The sequence below is a fragment of the Clupea harengus genome, chromosome 6 (genome assembly GCF_900700415.2).
Source record: "Clupea harengus chromosome 6, Ch_v2.0.2, whole genome shotgun sequence".
In the NCBI taxonomy this organism is placed as follows: domain Eukaryota; kingdom Metazoa; phylum Chordata; class Actinopteri; order Clupeiformes; family Clupeidae; genus Clupea; species Clupea harengus.
The window spans coordinates 15,171,181-15,187,521 of record NC_045157.1 but is presented as its reverse complement, the minus strand read 5'-3'; the positions used below and the strand labels follow the sequence as shown (position 1 = coordinate 15,187,521).

General features: G+C 46.2%; 1 protein-coding gene across 1 annotated transcript in view; it reads right to left on the bottom strand.

Moving 5' to 3' along the window:
• Positions 1-16,341, bottom strand: part of elp4 (elongator acetyltransferase complex subunit 4) — a 54,386-nt gene that overhangs the window by 35,792 nt on the left and 2,253 nt on the right. The window contains exons 3-7 of the mRNA XM_012827016.2: positions 15,221-15,342; positions 13,318-13,449; positions 11,834-11,970; positions 9,204-9,288; positions 4,456-4,644 (exon numbers count right to left, since the gene is read on the bottom strand). Coding sequence (XP_012682470.2) covers positions 4,456-4,644; positions 9,204-9,288; positions 11,834-11,970; positions 13,318-13,449; positions 15,221-15,342 — 665 coding nt within the window. The remainder of the gene's footprint in view (positions 1-4,455; positions 4,645-9,203; positions 9,289-11,833; positions 11,971-13,317; positions 13,450-15,220; positions 15,343-16,341) is intronic.

Here is a 16,341-nt window from a genome sequence, read left to right as displayed (position 1 = left end):
AGAGCTCCCCCTACTGGAAGCGACACAAAACAGGCGGTCAAGAGAGAGAAAACCAGTGAGAGCGAGCGAGCGATGGCATAAGAGAGGAGAGAGAGAGAGGAAAAGAAAGAAAGACAGAAAGAAAGAAAGAAAAGCGTCCTTGAAAAATTAATCCCTGGCCCACTCTTAAATATTTCACATGCCCCCCTTTTCTGTGGCGGCTGCCGAGGCCTAATGCAGTTTTCATGCCCGCATGTCTTTTCTTTCCCCGTCTCCTCCTCCCCCCCCCCCCCACTTCTTTCCTCCCTTTGCACTCCTCTCATTTTCGCCCTAGTTTTTGTTCGAGCCTCATTCAGGAGGGCCTCTCCTGCACTCACAGCCACTTAGAGGACATCTGAGGTCAGGCCTCGCCGAGAGAATTAAAGCCAGTGTCAGTATTTGGGGGAGGGAAATTATTCATCTCAAAACAACATACGTGAGACGGGGTGGGCTGGCTCACCGCATTCGAACACGCACCGACACTTTCAAAAAAGCCACTTCACACATGCGGTTTGCATTCGACACACGGCATGCAGTATTGAGCAGACTTGAAGTCCTGATACTAAACTATCACGGACCAGTGAAGGCCTGGCATTAGGTCGGTATCTCTGGCATGGTGGAGGACCAGTTGTTTTGTGACTCAATACAAATAGCTGAGGCTTGTTGGGCTGGTGAGTGAAATGGGGTTGAACGCAGGACTCAGATTCCAGCGGGACATTAGGCTTAACACGACGTATTTCCTCAATGTGATTCATTATTAATAAATGCCAGAGAAAAGTTTACATGTATTTGAACTCGGTTAACCTCAGCTGCGAACAAACCATGAGGTCAGACTTCATTTTGGACTTTCATAATGAGGCAAAAACAAAACCAATTACGACACAACAATCCCCCATAAAACTATTTATTTTGTGTCTGTCTGGCGAGGAATAGATTTTAGCAGGTCTACAGAGTTGGATAAACACAGATCCCCTTCCCTCCCTCTCCACCACCACCACTGAGTGGGACTCAAGGCTATGGCAAGGCCTGGGGAGTTGGCCTGCATATCTCGGGACAGCTGTTCAGTTGCCCATCCCCAACCCAGGTCAGCAGTTGGTTGGCCTGTACGTGGAGGGTTCCTGTAGTGGGACGGGGACGGGGGGGTTACTTGCAGGTGGGGGTGGGACAGGGTGGCAGGCAGTGGCTGCGGAGGGGGTGGTGGTGGTGGTGGTCTGTGGCTGCCTGAGCAGGGGCCTGATTAAAGTTTTAGGTGGGCTAAGACTCGTCGTCAGACTCAGGGAGGCTTTCAGGGAGCCTGGTGCTTGGCGGCGCTGGTTAAAAATGCATGGCCGGGCCACGCCTTTATCGCTTTTTATCATCCTGCTCGCTGCCGGGACCTCAGGGGATCTGGAAATGATTAAGTAAAAATGGAGGAGAGGACTCACAATGTAAAAAAAAAAAAAACACTTCAGTGAGTCGTCAGCATAGTATAGAAATGCCAGGAGAGATTAGAACTCGACAGTGTCATTGACTCAAACTCCAATAAGAATACAGCATACTGACAAAGCATATTGACTGAAAATGCATGCCTTTAAATGTGCTGTAAGTAATTTCCAATAAACATGTCTGTGAAATGCCTGACACTAAATGTATGAATGTATAAATGCAATGGCAAGTCTGCTCTACTGTTACAGCTACACAATTGTTAAATTTGAATGTGTAAGGAATATCTTCTCCACTGAGTCCCCACACCTTTCACTTTCTACTCTTAAATACCTCCCTGCCAGTTAGGATGACCCCTCATCGCTGGGACCTGCGTGATGCCAGCGCGGGCATGATGGGTAATTACAGGGGCTTATGGGGGTCAGAGGGCGCGCTGAAGCTGTACGGGGAGGGGAGGGGTCCTCAGAGGGAGGGTAAGGCGTGGAGGAGATCTGGAGGCAGGCTGGAAGGGAGGAGGTGACATGCAGAGGTTGTGAGGGAAGAGTGGGGGTGAGGGGGGTGGGGGAGGGAGGGAGGGAGGGAGGGTTTGGGTTGGGGAGAGGGGAGGGGAGGGCTCCGCTGGGTCTGTGGAGGCCCTGTGGTAGCCACAGTGTGCCATATGCCCCAACAGATGACCCCGGGTCTGCCAGTGGGCCCCAGCAGAGGAGAGGAGAGCAGAGGGGCAGAGAGGGGCAGAGAGGGGCCGGCCCAGACTGGGACGTTACAAGCTCCCCCACCCCCCAATACACTCTTGCGCACGCACGCACACACACACACTCACACACACACACACACACACAGACACACACACACACACACACACACATACAAACACACACACACTTTCTACACACCAATATGCTCTTGCACGCACACAAACACACACACACATACGCTTTCTTCACACTCACTTACATACACACCCGTGCATTCACACATACAGTTTCTACACACACACTCTACACACAAATATACAAAAAACATGTTATAGTGCATCCATCTAAGTGGAGCAGGAATGATGATGAGCTGCTCACGGTTTGCAACCCTTGGCTTTGAAGTCATACCAAAGTAAAGCCCCAGACTGCCCCCGCACCCCTGCCCTATGGTTTGGGTAGATCCATCTATCCGTCTGATGCCGCTTCATCCATCAGAACACATGCATCTTTGAGGACTCTGAACACCCCCAACCCCATCCGCCCAAAGTGGCAGTGCTGGTTCTCCTCAGAGCAGGACCAAGAGACAAAGGAGGCTAGGGATGGGAATCGAGTGGACCGGTTCCCAGTGGACCGATTCCTTGGAATCGTTAGCCAAAATCCTTTTCGATCAATACTTAAAAAAAAAAAAAAAAAAATTTAAATATTAATTTTTAGATTTTTTTTCTCCAATTCCGCTATAGATGCCTTAAAAATGTTTTAGATTTTTTTTTTTTTATTCCGGTATTGATGTAAGTGCAGTTTAGGTATGTCACGCGCACGCAGCTTTGGTTTGTTTTAGACTGCAGCCAACATGGCGTCTAGGCAGAGGCGTTCAAAAGTGTGGTTATATTTCACGCAAAAAGACGACCACAGGGCCACTTGCAGTGCTTGCAAAACGTCTCTTTCGTCAAAGGGGGGGGAACTACCATTACTCCGAAACATTTGAATACTGCATACAATAACTTTGCAGGAATGTCGCGTTTTTGAGCGCTATGGAGTGAAGATAACGTTAATGAATCTCAACCAAGCAACACCATCGCGGCTAACGTTAGCGCTTCATCTGTTAATATTAAAGGTACAAATTAGACCAGGGAGGGATCGCTATTTGATAAGACTATTTTCCAGGCTCCCCCATCTGATGAGATTTTTGAGTTTAGATGTTTTATTACAAAAATGGTATGAAACCTATTACCAAATCAGTCATACATTCTGTTACTTATGGTTGGAATTATAGTCAAAACAAATTTGTTGGGACCCCCTGGCACCCCATCAAGGAAAAGGATCCCTAGGCTATGGATCTCTGGACCTTACTTTGAGAGTTTGTTGACCTATTCTTAGGTTTGTTTTTGGTTATTTAAAACATGTAAATGTATACATACATACTGTATATGCTGTGCAACGTCTTTTCAGAGAATATTATATAAAAGAAAATTAATGTAAATAAACTTGTTTGTACTCTCTTTTTTTTCCTTGCCCAAAAATAATCGATAAGAGAATCGATGAGGAATCGAATCGATAAGAAAGAATCGTTATGGAATCGGAATCGTTAAAATCTTATCAATTCTCATCCCTAAAGAAGGCCACATCATGCCCCAATGAGGACGCTCCTCAGTACACCAAACACATGCATATACAGTACCTGTCTGTGGGACTCAGAGAGGGACAAGTATGGGGTAAGGATGCTTTGAGAGGCGCTCTTAATAATTCAACAGCCCCTCTACTAAGTCCTCATGACCGAGGCAGTCCTATGTACTACACATCTAGACAAGCACACACAGACGAATAAAGTCCTAACACAGACACTGTAGGCAGGTTGCAAAGCCACACTCGATTTAGTGGACCCAAGTCAACTTGCTCAAAGCCACAGGGAAGAGGTTAAAGGTCACAGTTGTCACTATGTTGTTCGTGTTATAATTACAATTGGAAAGTAGAAGAGGTTAGTGGAAGAGGAGGAGGTTAGTAAAGGCGTAATACAAACATTCCATGCAGCTTCCCCTAAAAATTTCAATTGTAGCTGTTTTGTTTGAACAATTATTGTTTTACAGTGCGGGTCCTCTCCAATAATGTAGGTAAAAGCTGTGTTTAGCTCATGTGGTAATGCCAATTTCTACACACATATGCACAAACACATAGACATATGTGAAACATGTAGGTCACACCAAGAGAAAGAATCAACAGACTGTGCACTGTGCACTGTGTAGCCCATAGGCCTATTAGAACCAGCCCCCCCCCCCCCTCTGAACCCAACCCAGGGCCATGAGAGCTGGTCAGTCATACGTACCTGTATGAGGTGAGAGGGAACGGTGACCATGGCGACAGAGAGTGAGGAGCGCAGCAGGGCTCGGAGTGCGTACAGGAAGGTGGTGAGGGAGTGGCTGTGGGCGGGGCTTTCTCTACAGCAGAGGTCGTCACCCCAAAGCGCTGAGCCCAGAGAGTGGAGGCCCAGCCGCAAGACATTACGCATCTTAGACTGTCACACACACACACACACACACACAACAAGAACAATAAAACAGAATGAAGAACAAGAATGATTTTGTTTAAATAATGACCTACATGTTTCACACACACACACACACACATATATATATATATATATATATATATATATATATATATATATATATATAAATATTTATCAAAGCATTACATTGGCATACACATTACTTTGATTACAAAGGGGCACTACCGTGAAGTACTTCATCCTTTTGTTTTGGGTATAACCAAATAGTTTGATCATTATGTACAGACAAAAATTCTGGATTTACTCCTTACACAAACCACATTGTATGTAAGAAGGATTTCTAAGATCCTCACTCTCTGAAATAAAATAAAAATACAATACAAATTTAAGTAGCCAGAAAATCAGAAAAGAACACCATTAACATAATACTACATTTACTGTGTGGGACTGATGAAGGCACTGGACATCATGTGATGCAAAATTCTTACCACCTGGTGGAAAGAGTGCAAAGTCTCTGTACAAGGACAGCTGCATTACAATCTTTCTCCAGCATAATTCCAAAAACCAATCAAGCCATTCAAAATTGGAAAATAAGGTTCTTTAGACAAGGTAAAATCCCACAAACTTTCAATTTCCAGATTCAAGGTCTATTTCCCAGAAAAAAAAAATTCAATTATTTTTTCAATTATTCATTTAATTTCTCTTAAAACAACATGGTGCGTAATTTCTGGGGAGCATCTGAATATTTAGTGGCATAACTATATAACTTCATCAGTGTGGTGAGTGGAGTCTTTTGTCTCCGAGTCAAGGTCACCCAGCACCCCAACAACTTGACTCGACCAAACAACCGGGCCAGCCGAGCCCATTCAACAACACGGTCAATCGGAACATTGCGGTCAAACGCGATTGGACGCCACCGACCAATCAGGACCCACGCCTGACAGAGCCACAAAGAACCTGTCAGCCAAAGAGCCAAAATGTCTACTGGCGTGGGAGCCAGCACATTCTTGGCACAGAATCGGCCATTGCTGGCCAAGAGGGCCTGGGTAAGGCTTGTGCCCTCCTCTCCTCTCTTCTCCAATGCCTACAATGATCACCAGAGCGTCTGACCTGCAGAACTCTCTCTGGTGAGAATACTGCCATTTTAGTGTTCCACCGTAGGGTTGGTGCCGGGTGGGAATATGTTGTCTTTAGTTTCTATCATTCAGTTTTGGGAGTCTATGAAACTGAAAGTTTAGGAGTCTGTTTGTAGGGTTCCTCATATTCTTCCTCCGACGTCTCTAATCCAAAACACGTTACAACGCATCATGAGATGTGTTCGTTTCCTCTTAACGCTCAGCTTTAATCCTAGTCCTATTCGTTTTATCGATTCTGGTTTTACGACTGGATTTTTGCAGCTCTTGAGGGAGCCATAGAGAGTGTTTAACAAACTCCCCGTCGGGAGAGCGGTGCTCGGACGAGCTGTTTTAGTCGTCCCGCGGGGCTCGTCCACCGGACTGCTGAGTCAAACCCCTTGTTTGCCAATCACCAGAATCTAACAAAAATAAACCTCATTGTTAACAGTGCGAGTCCCGCGCTCCAGCAACATTTCCCAAGAAGAGGGTGTTCCTCTACAGTCTTCTTCCCCTTTCCCTGCTCTCCTTCATTCTTTCCTCTTTCACCCAACGCTCTTCTCTTTCTGTTTCCATTCCCCCACCCCCGTCTCAGTCACTTTACTACCATTTCTTATTTTTCTTTTGTGGTTTGCACCAAATGCGTGCGTGTGTGTGTATGTGTGTGTGTGTGTGTGTGTGTGTGTGTTCGTCACGTCAGCGCTTGGTGCTAAGAGCGCAGAGGCCAGAGGGCGGCCAGCGTGGGAATGATGGCATCATGCCTGTTACCATGACGATATGAAAACACACACAACAGCACCCCAGAGGACTCAACCTCTGTGAACCATCCCCTCATGAAGCCCCAAAGCGAACAGCAACAGCAGCGTGCCGGCTCCTCAAGGATCACTGAACAGCGCTCTCCACCCCACTGCCATGCACTGAGACTCCAAGAGAGCAGTTAGAGAGCAGCAGCTTCCCCTCTCTTCACCCACGCCATGATCACTACTAAGACTGAATTAATCACCGTCACCCATGCCATGATCACTACTAAGACTGAATTAAACACCATCATCCAACGCCATGATCACTAATAAGACTGAATTAAACGCCATCACCAATGCCATGATCACTACTAAGACTGAATTAAACACCATCACCAATGCCATGATCACTAATAAGACTGAGCCAGGCAAATGTAAACAGAGTGCTGAGTGCTGGTGTGTTGGAGTGCCCATTCTGGAGATTCTTGTGTCTGTGCCCATGTTCTTCCCTGAGCCATGGGGCATTCCCCTGCCCTGCCAAAAGCACGTCAGAGCACGGCTCGCTTTGATGATGTCAGCCATTTAATCCACAGGGTGAGTGACAGCCAGCGAGGGCGACCGGGGTGAGAACCAGCAAACAACCAGTGTGCATGGGACAGGCTTCATCAGATCACACACACACACACACACACACACACACACACACACACACACACACACACACACACACAGGATGATGTCAACCAGTGAAGTCCTTTTATCTGACACACCATGTTTGAGTTCTTCATTAAACAAATTTAATTTACGTTATTTACTAAGTTGTGTGGCCCCAGTTTACTTCATGTACAAAGTAATTAATTAGTGCAACAATATAATTACAAACCAGTGTTCTACGTTACAAGAGGTATTCACGGTTGGGGTTGATGATGTGTCACAACATGTTTTTACATGAGAAGTATTGTACTAAAACCCTTAATTAATGGCTTACTAAAGTCCAATGAACCTAAGGACACATGAATGCAGTAGGAGCTATGTTGTCTCATGCCTCACTCTTTCTACGTTCAATCGTTCAGAGAAAGCCTTTAACTAAGTATATGCATGGGATATATTTACAACAGGCAATACACAATTTCAGAGAAACATCCCATAATTTCCCGACTATTAATTGCATCGTATATTAACGGCATGACAATAGTTTATGTAATTTTATAAAACCTGTGTAGCAACTGCACCCGTGTAATAACTAGGTTTGTTTTCAACATTACATCATCGTGTCATAAAGGTAAATGTCACGTGGTTGTAACATTTTAGTTTCTCTTCATTGGCACGCCATCGCTAAATCCCAGTTCCATCTATGTCATATTCCCATCCAGCCACTCTATTGCCTTTTCTTTTGTATCACATTAAATTAAAATCCAGCAGTAAAGGGATGACATTAGAATGAGTCTTTCCCACGACGTGGGGCAATAGCTGTATTGGAAACGGACTTCAAAGCCACATCCTAGACTAATTGCGCAAAACAAACTGCACCATATCAAATGCGTTACTCATGGGTATTGTTAGACCTGGGCATCTGGCCCTATAGCCCCAGATGTTTTATGAATAGCCCCCGATCTCAAACTGTCTTTGCACGTATAGCCTGCATCAGAGTATTAAACGCAGGGGTGCAGAAAGTTTACAAAACTGATGTTCAAACCGCAGTTAATAGTTGAGAAATGACGGCAGTAGTTACATGAGACAAATTATAGTGGCTCGGGTGTGAGTGTGTATGAGTGTGTTTTGTAAGTGTGTGTGTGTGTGTGTTTGCAAGACTGTGTGTGTGTGCGTGTGGAGAGTGGGCTGTCTCTCTGGAGGGTCAATCCCAGTGGTCACTGCCACAGCCGCGGTGTTCAGGGAAAGAGCGAGGGAGGCTCTCTTGGGGCACCCCAACTCCTCAGCAAGGGCTAATGATCATGAGCAGACTGCAGGCATATTGGTCTCAGTGTGCCTGTGTGTGTGTTGTGTGAGTCTGTGTGTGTGTGTGTGTGAGTCTGTGTGTGAGTCTGTGTCTGTGTGTGTGTGTGTGTGTGTGTGTGTGTGTGTGTGTCTGTGTGAGTGTCTGTGTGAGTCTGTGTGTGTGTGAGTCTGTGTGTGTGTGAGTCTGTGTGTGTGTGTGTGTGTGTCTCCTGTTTACCACAGAGCTGATGGAGGACTGCTCTGCTCTGCTCTGAGGAGGCAGGACCCAGGGGAGAACCCAGACCTCCCATTTCCCATCTCCCCTAAAGGACTGAGCACAACATGGCACCACCAGAGGATGGAGGGATGAAGAAATAAGGAGCAAGAGAGGAGTGCAGGACAGCAGTGGCAGGAACTCTGCTGAGAATGGGGGTGGTGTGCATACTAACATCGAACTTGTGCTAGAGTCTGTCTAGATGTATCCATTTAAGTCACACAATTTACCAGATGAAGACAGGAAGGGTTGAAACATTTCGGTGTTAAATGTTTTTGTGATAATAGAAAAAATACAATGCACAGCCATCCGGTGTCCAGCACCTGCTCCCAACATCACTTGGATATGGACACTTTTTCTAGTTTCTCTACCCCACTCTGTCATAAATGCCCGTACCTATTTTGTCTTTGTTCAGCAGGTCTTCTACAATCTGCTCTCTGCTCATTGTGTGATCGAATGAATAACTGTAATGAGGCATTGGGTGTAGAGCAGTGCAAGACCCACCTGTGGAGCAGAGCCATCGAAGCCCTGCTGGTGGATGACCCTCTGGATGGCCTTCAGTAGGGCCATGTAGGCCTCACTCATGGAGCTGCACAGCAGTGGGAGAAAGAGCACCAGTCAAGGGGATTGTGGGATAACAAAACAATTTACGGCAACAATGTACTACAACAACAACAGCAATGATCTTCAAACACACACACACACACACACACACACACACACACAAAACACTGAACCTAAACACCCTGACGCAGGGAACACACATGTACACACAACGTGAGTTTGTCTTTGATTAGAGGTTCCTATGACTGCAATGCAGCGTTATGCATGGCAGAGAGAACGATGAGGGAGGCAAACCTTTTGTTTTTCCGTGGCCATTTGAGCAGATGAAATAACAAATCAAAGCTTTAATTAATTAAAGCTCTGGCGTCCTTCGTCAGCTCCCCCTGCCCCGCGGCTCAGGTGCCGCTGCGGTGACGCCGGGCCCTAAACGGCATTAACGGGGCGATGGCTCCGATCGGGGTGACACAGCACTTTCCGTGTTCAGTCAGGAGTAAGATGTGCAGCGTTTGTGGGCGATCGGGAAGGAACACTTGCTCCACACCTCGTCCCACCCTCCTTGGACAGATCTCTCTGATGACGGCCTAGCGGCTTCACACTCAAGGCTAAATACTCCACACTGACTGAGCACCAGTAACTCGTTTCATTTCACTATTTTTACATTCCCCCGGAACAATGCTTTAAGAAAGTATGTTCATGCGGTGTCTTTAACCATCAACTTAATCCTTGATGGGTAACATGTGACTTTGGGAAAAGGGACATTTGCAGGGCCTATTTCACACCTAGTGTAACATTACCCCCTTATTTGGAACTGGTATTTCTAGTTTGCATGAGCGCGGTGTAGTAATGACTGCCTCTCTATTGTGGTGCCCAGCAAGTCACACAGATATCCATCAATTACCGGCCAATTGAGCATTCCATTTCAGCCTCACAAAAAACATACACACGGCCAACCCACGGTCACAGGGCTGGCTGGTTTTCTCTCTCGCTCACTCACTCACACACACTCACACACACACACACACACACACACACACACACACACACACACACACACACACACACACACACTTACAAAAATACACAGCCCTACAAAAGGGGGCTGATGGCAAACAACTTCTCGCCTTGCAGGATACAATAGCCCCCCCTCTAGCCTCACTGAAGGGTCTGAGGTGATATTTTCCCCCTTCAAGCAAAAAGGAAACCTACTTCCCCTTTCATCTCCTCAACAACCAGGCATGTTGGAGGAAACAGGGGTGAGAGAGTTTTGGGGGGGGGGGGGGGGGTGTATGGACCAGAGGTGGGTGTGGGTATGGTGGTGGTGGGGTTTCCAGAGGCAGCACTTGTGCCATTGTGTGCACGCGACGCTCTGAATGCCCGCAGCCCCCGCCGAGGCGCGCTCGATTAAAGGTGCTGTCCGTGGAGGATAATGGCTAGAGCGCGAGCTAATTAAGATCCCACCCGGGGAAGCATCGGGGATACTGCATTCACTTCCCATTTTTAAACAACAGGCTCCGACGTCACCTGGAGAGCAATTTGTGGCAATTACTCAGCATAGGGAAACGGAGCGACTTAACAGGCCGGAAAGCAACATGGGGGTTTTTGTCATCGCGCGAGGGGAAGGATTCACCTCCTTCACAACAGGCCCTCTGTCCATCTGACTGACGCCTGGGATTCAGAGCAAGGGTGAAAATGACTGTAATTACGCAGATAAACATATTTTAACTCCATTTCATAAAACTATGGGATCTGGAGTGGATATTGTTTCTTTGCCTGCATTTTGCAAATTGGGTTAATTGTCTTGGCTGACATCTGCTGCTGTAACCTGGTGTGTTGGGGGTCGCCACAGAACCCAGCGAGCAGAATCTGACCAATCCAGCAGCAGCATCCATCACTGGCTGCTGACAGTGGAAAGAGAGTCCATCCCCAGTGCACCGGAAGAGGGCAGGAACAGGAACACACTTACCTGGCAGTGCAAATAGCGGCGCTCAGGCACTCACCCCCTCACTATGGTGCTCTAATGCAGCCGCCAGGATAAATACTGCTGTCTAAAGGAGCTCTGTTTGCACAAATACAATCACAGCGAGCGCGGCCCCCATAAAAGACAAACTCCAGATTGGCTTGTTTGCCTGGCGGCTGCATTTGTTTTTTTGCGCTAATGCAAAGAGACGTTTGTTCCTAAATCCGTCCCCTCTTGTCGTCAGACATGCTAACAACCCAAAAGCCACATCAAACGCACCACGCTGTTTGGCTAGGATCGCCAAATCTCAAACTCCTGGTTTCACAGGGCAGGCCCGATGGCCCACCGCACAGCGTCTGACATCAGCTTTACTACAACTGTATCAGCTGACTAAACATTGTAAAGCTCGAACACAATTCCCATTCCACCGATACCTAGAACCATTTACGATGGAGACGTCACGCTAACTCGAATACCACAACGGTCACAACTGTAATTTGATAACCTTCCAAATACAGAAGCAATGACTGTTTTTCATTCAATCACAACCATACATACACTTAACAAACAAACATAAACTACCTTATTCTTTCCTTGTTTTGGGTGTTAGTACCTTGTTGGTGTTGATTCAGCTGGAGGCTGCTCAGGGAGGTAGAAAGTGTGGCATTTGGACGCCTGCCTCATGTCCGGGCTCATCGTCTTGGAGACGTCGTAGTAGTGACCGAACCGTGCAGAGGACGCCAGTGCAGTCTGAGAGAGTTCATTTCAGAGGTCAGGGGGGTCATGCAGGAGAACAGCTTCATGACATGAGTGTGGTGCCATTTAATCTCTTCATTTTATGGCTGTTATTCAGACATATTAGGGAGATGAAAAAGATCACTTGGACTGTAACTTCACAATGAATTATTCAGTGCCGTAATTATCATTTGTTCCAAATCCTCTAATGCGACTCTAAAATGTTCTTAACGATTTCTTAAGGAGAGCAAGCACTTGTGTCTCTGAAAGCCAGACCCTGGCGGAGGCAGATGTTTTTTCACGGCTCTGAAAAAGAAAGTTTCCAGGGCAGATTTTCTAATGAGCTGACGCGTTCCATTGTGAACCGAGTCACTAATCTACTCTCGATCGGGATCAGTGACCCCCCTGTGTGTGTGCCCCCAGCCCCAACCGTCCCGGATAAACTGACGAGCGGGGCTCATCCTCGCTTTGTGGGTCGGTCAGGTCGACCCCCCTAACACTCCAGCATGGGCCTTGACTGGCTGAACTCTGATCTGATGTCTCCATTGAGGAGGAGATTGGGCAAGAGGAGAGGATAAGGAAGGGAGGTTCTGATTTTAGATGCAAATCCTCCCCTGGGTTTATTTGGGCTTTGTAAAAGCAACTGGTGAGGGGGGGAGTTGTAGACTTGTATCTGTATGATCAGGAATGAAAGACCAAGAACAAGTGTCTACATAGGAAACAGAGAAAGAGAGTGCATAAAGGATGGAAAAGGTGAAGCAAGAAAGACAGCGAGCGAGATAGACTGACAGAGACAGTGAGAAAAAAAGAGAGAGAAACTGAAAGGACACAGTGCCAAAATCTCTGGGGACTCACTGGTGTCCTCCTAATCCCCATAGCGATATGGATTACTGGGGCCGGAGGAGAGAGAGGGGGGGGGGGGGTGCTTTATTTCCTCCGGGCGGAAGAAAGAGTGCGGCTGCAGCCGAGAGGGCTGTGAGGGGATTTCGGGGGCTAAGAAAGGCCTGGTGCTATGGGTCAGGCTGCTGGTAAATGGGGCTCAGTGAGGCCTCTCTCTTCCCCCCCCCCGACCCCCCACCCAACCCTGGCACCCCCAGGCCTAAAGCTGCACCTAGAACCAGCTAAGCGTGAGTAATCCGAGCGGCCAGTGAAAGAGGCGAGTGAAGCCCCCTTCACAGCTCTATCTGGATAGGAGTTGATGTGTTTATTACTGCAGACAAATCCCTTCACAGTGGAACGGGAGGGCATGTGTGTGCGTAGGCCATAGAGCGTGTGTGGGAAGAGAGACAGCCCATGAGATGATGGGGGCAGCCTGAACAGCGTCTTAATGGATGTTATGTCTCTTATTTCTGAAAAGTTTACCTGGACTTTTGGAAGGTTCTGGTACCGCCAGGCAATTTTCATGTCATCGGCACTGTCTGAGTCAGATGACTGAGCTTGTTCCTGACCTGGTTGAGGACTAGTGACATCATCGAGGATTGGAGCAGGAAGTTCCTGTGGGGAACAAAAAAAGGCAAAAATGATGCTAAAAAAGGCTAAAACACCACATACAATCACTTGTAACTAACTCTCCATAGCTCTAAATATTTATGCCAATTTCTTCCCAATTAATTAAATAGTTGAAAGATAACAAAAGTCAAATCAATATTTTGATTCCAATAGCACTGACTGTTAAATGCAGCGCAGTAGGAGTGTTTTAAGTGTGCCGGGTCTCTTATTCACTCTTTTCAGTCAGGCATCAACATATTCTACTTCTTGTTAGTTAGGATGTTTATTTTGTGTCTGTGTAAAAAGGACATTTCTACCAAGGCACATTTTCAATTACAAGAGGCAAGTGAGGACATGATAAGAAAAGTGCAATCAAAATGATAATGAATGTATTTCAAATCCAATTGAAAGTATCCATGCACTAACACACTGTCAAAACATCTATATCTTTACATTAAATTATACTCACAACTATTAACACTAAAATGGCTTGGAAACGCAATAGCGCCTTACAGAAAACCATGCAGCAGGTGTAATTATTGTTTTGCCTGCGAGAAAAATGCCATTCTGGTGTCCCTGAAGGCGCACGGAGAAACACAAATCAATTAGGCTGGCACTCTGCGTACTGTCTCTGTTACAAATGAGGGGAAATCTGCACGAGGCCCCACGGTGCTAACAAAGCTGTCTGCAACAGGCAAGGCAGACAAGGGGGGACAAAAAATAAACAACAACTCAACAAACCAGATGACATTAAGAGAAAGACAAGGCAGCGGCTGCACACCCACTCACACACACCCCAGAGAATCTTCACCAAACCCAGGCGATAACACAAAAACAAATGACTGACTCCCAAATAACACCTCAAATTAGCAAGGGGGCCTGTTATTCTTTTTTTTCTTTCGCGAGCGGCAGCGGGGCCCTCATTAACCTCTGTGTGACAGGGGGCCAATCACGCGGCGGCGCTGGACGCGCTCCTGTCCGGTGTCATTAAGGTAATGCCTGTTAGAGTGCGGAGGTGAGTCCCAGAGCTGGTCACACGCTCACCTGAAACGGCCCTCAGGGGCCCGCTCTTTATAACTGTGACTACAGATGAAAGGAAGGAGGGGGAGAGGGGCTCCCACAAGGGGGGAGAGGAGAGAGAGGGAGAGAAGAAGAGGGAGAAAGGCAGTGGAGGGGAAGGGGAGAGGAAAGAGACGGGATTTAAAGCACAAAAAGAAAGCAGAAGGAAGAAAATGAGCTAATAAGAGAAACTGAACGAGCATGAAAAAGAAGAAGAGAGAGAGAGGGGAACATTTAGAACGAGTGAAAAAAGAAAGCAAAAGTGAGGAAAATGAAAGAGTAGAAGAGGGAAAGAGAGAGGTTAGATAAACCTATCTAGGCAAAGGCTTTTCATGGGCTAAACGAGGGAAGTTTCGTTGGTGAGAGGAGGCAGTGATCCTGATCAGTAATGTGGCAGAGCAGAGCACTTGAAACAGGTTTAGAGGTCAAGATAACCTAAGAGGCGTCACTACAGAAATGTCCATCAGTGCAACAAAGTTTTTGGGAGTACATATCAGTAGTATTTAATTGAAGGAAAAAGGAGACAAAAGTTCAAAAACTGAATGTCTAACTATGTATGACATGATTACCCCATTTAAAATGATCTCCCTCCCTCAAACATACACATGTACAAGTTCTCATCTTGTAAGTATTATAATAAATACATTATAAATTAATAAAAAAGAATTCATTCTCATTCACTTATCGTTAATAACACACACACACACACACACGGTACCTGAAGAATCTCGTCTGGGTGATCCTGTGCCGATGCCACAAAGAGTTCATGTCCACATATCACTCCTTCTGACAGGAAGTACTTGAGCAGCATGCGGGAGTAGCTGTCATATCGGTCTTCCTCTGCAAAAGACATATGACTCAAGACTAAATAACACTGCAACAACACAAAGGCACACCGGACAAATTACACTGAAGGAGTGATGGGGGTTTGAGCCTTTGATTCGCAGTGAGGGGTAGGTTAACAAGCATAGTCAAGTTAAATTTAGAGTTGAGATGGACAGAAAAATGATGAAAAGGAACACATTGCCTCATGCCAACACCTAGATATGGTGTGAGATGTACTCAAGGTAAGACCAACAGCCAGTATTGATGGCAATCACACTGCCTGCCAGATATTCATTTAATGGCTTGCCAGCAGTCAACATAATGGTTTAAAGAGGTTTTTTTTCCACATATTTGGCTGAGGGTGGTGTCAGAATGTGATAGGAGGACAGGAAGGCCAGCTGAGCTAAATACATGTCCTCCTGTTTGTCAGTAATGTAACATCCCAGTGATACAGCAAGACAGGGAAGAAGCGTTTGGCCAATGCTCCTTAACAGAGTCATGTTCAAAAAGGACATTCTCAGGTCTGAGTGTCAAGAGTTTGTTTGGATAAGGCAACTGTTAACTTTATTTTGTAAAGATAAAGTGTAGTTTGATAAACAGTCTTTCCAAATTCCATTTGTTATCTTTATTACAAAGGACAATAAAGGAAGTCTTTTCACCGTATCCCAGCAGCAGCTTAACAAAGACCGTTCCAATGAAAGTGGAAAAACAAAGGACCAAGGATAACCCCCGCCACTCCATATATTCATAAGTCTATGCACACATGGTCTGCACAATGCATTTTTGCTCTATCTTTGCAAACAATGAATTCATTGATTTTACCAAAGAGTACATGCAGTCTGTGGCATCAACCCTACCCAAGAAACACTGTACATGTAGGAATTATTAGCTTTGGTGCAAGAGCATGACGGCACAAGAAAACATTAACTTTAGTGTAACATATAAACAATCCCCCTTTCATTTCCTGAACTGCAGAGATTCATCCTCATTCAAAGGGTCAATTTCTCATGAATC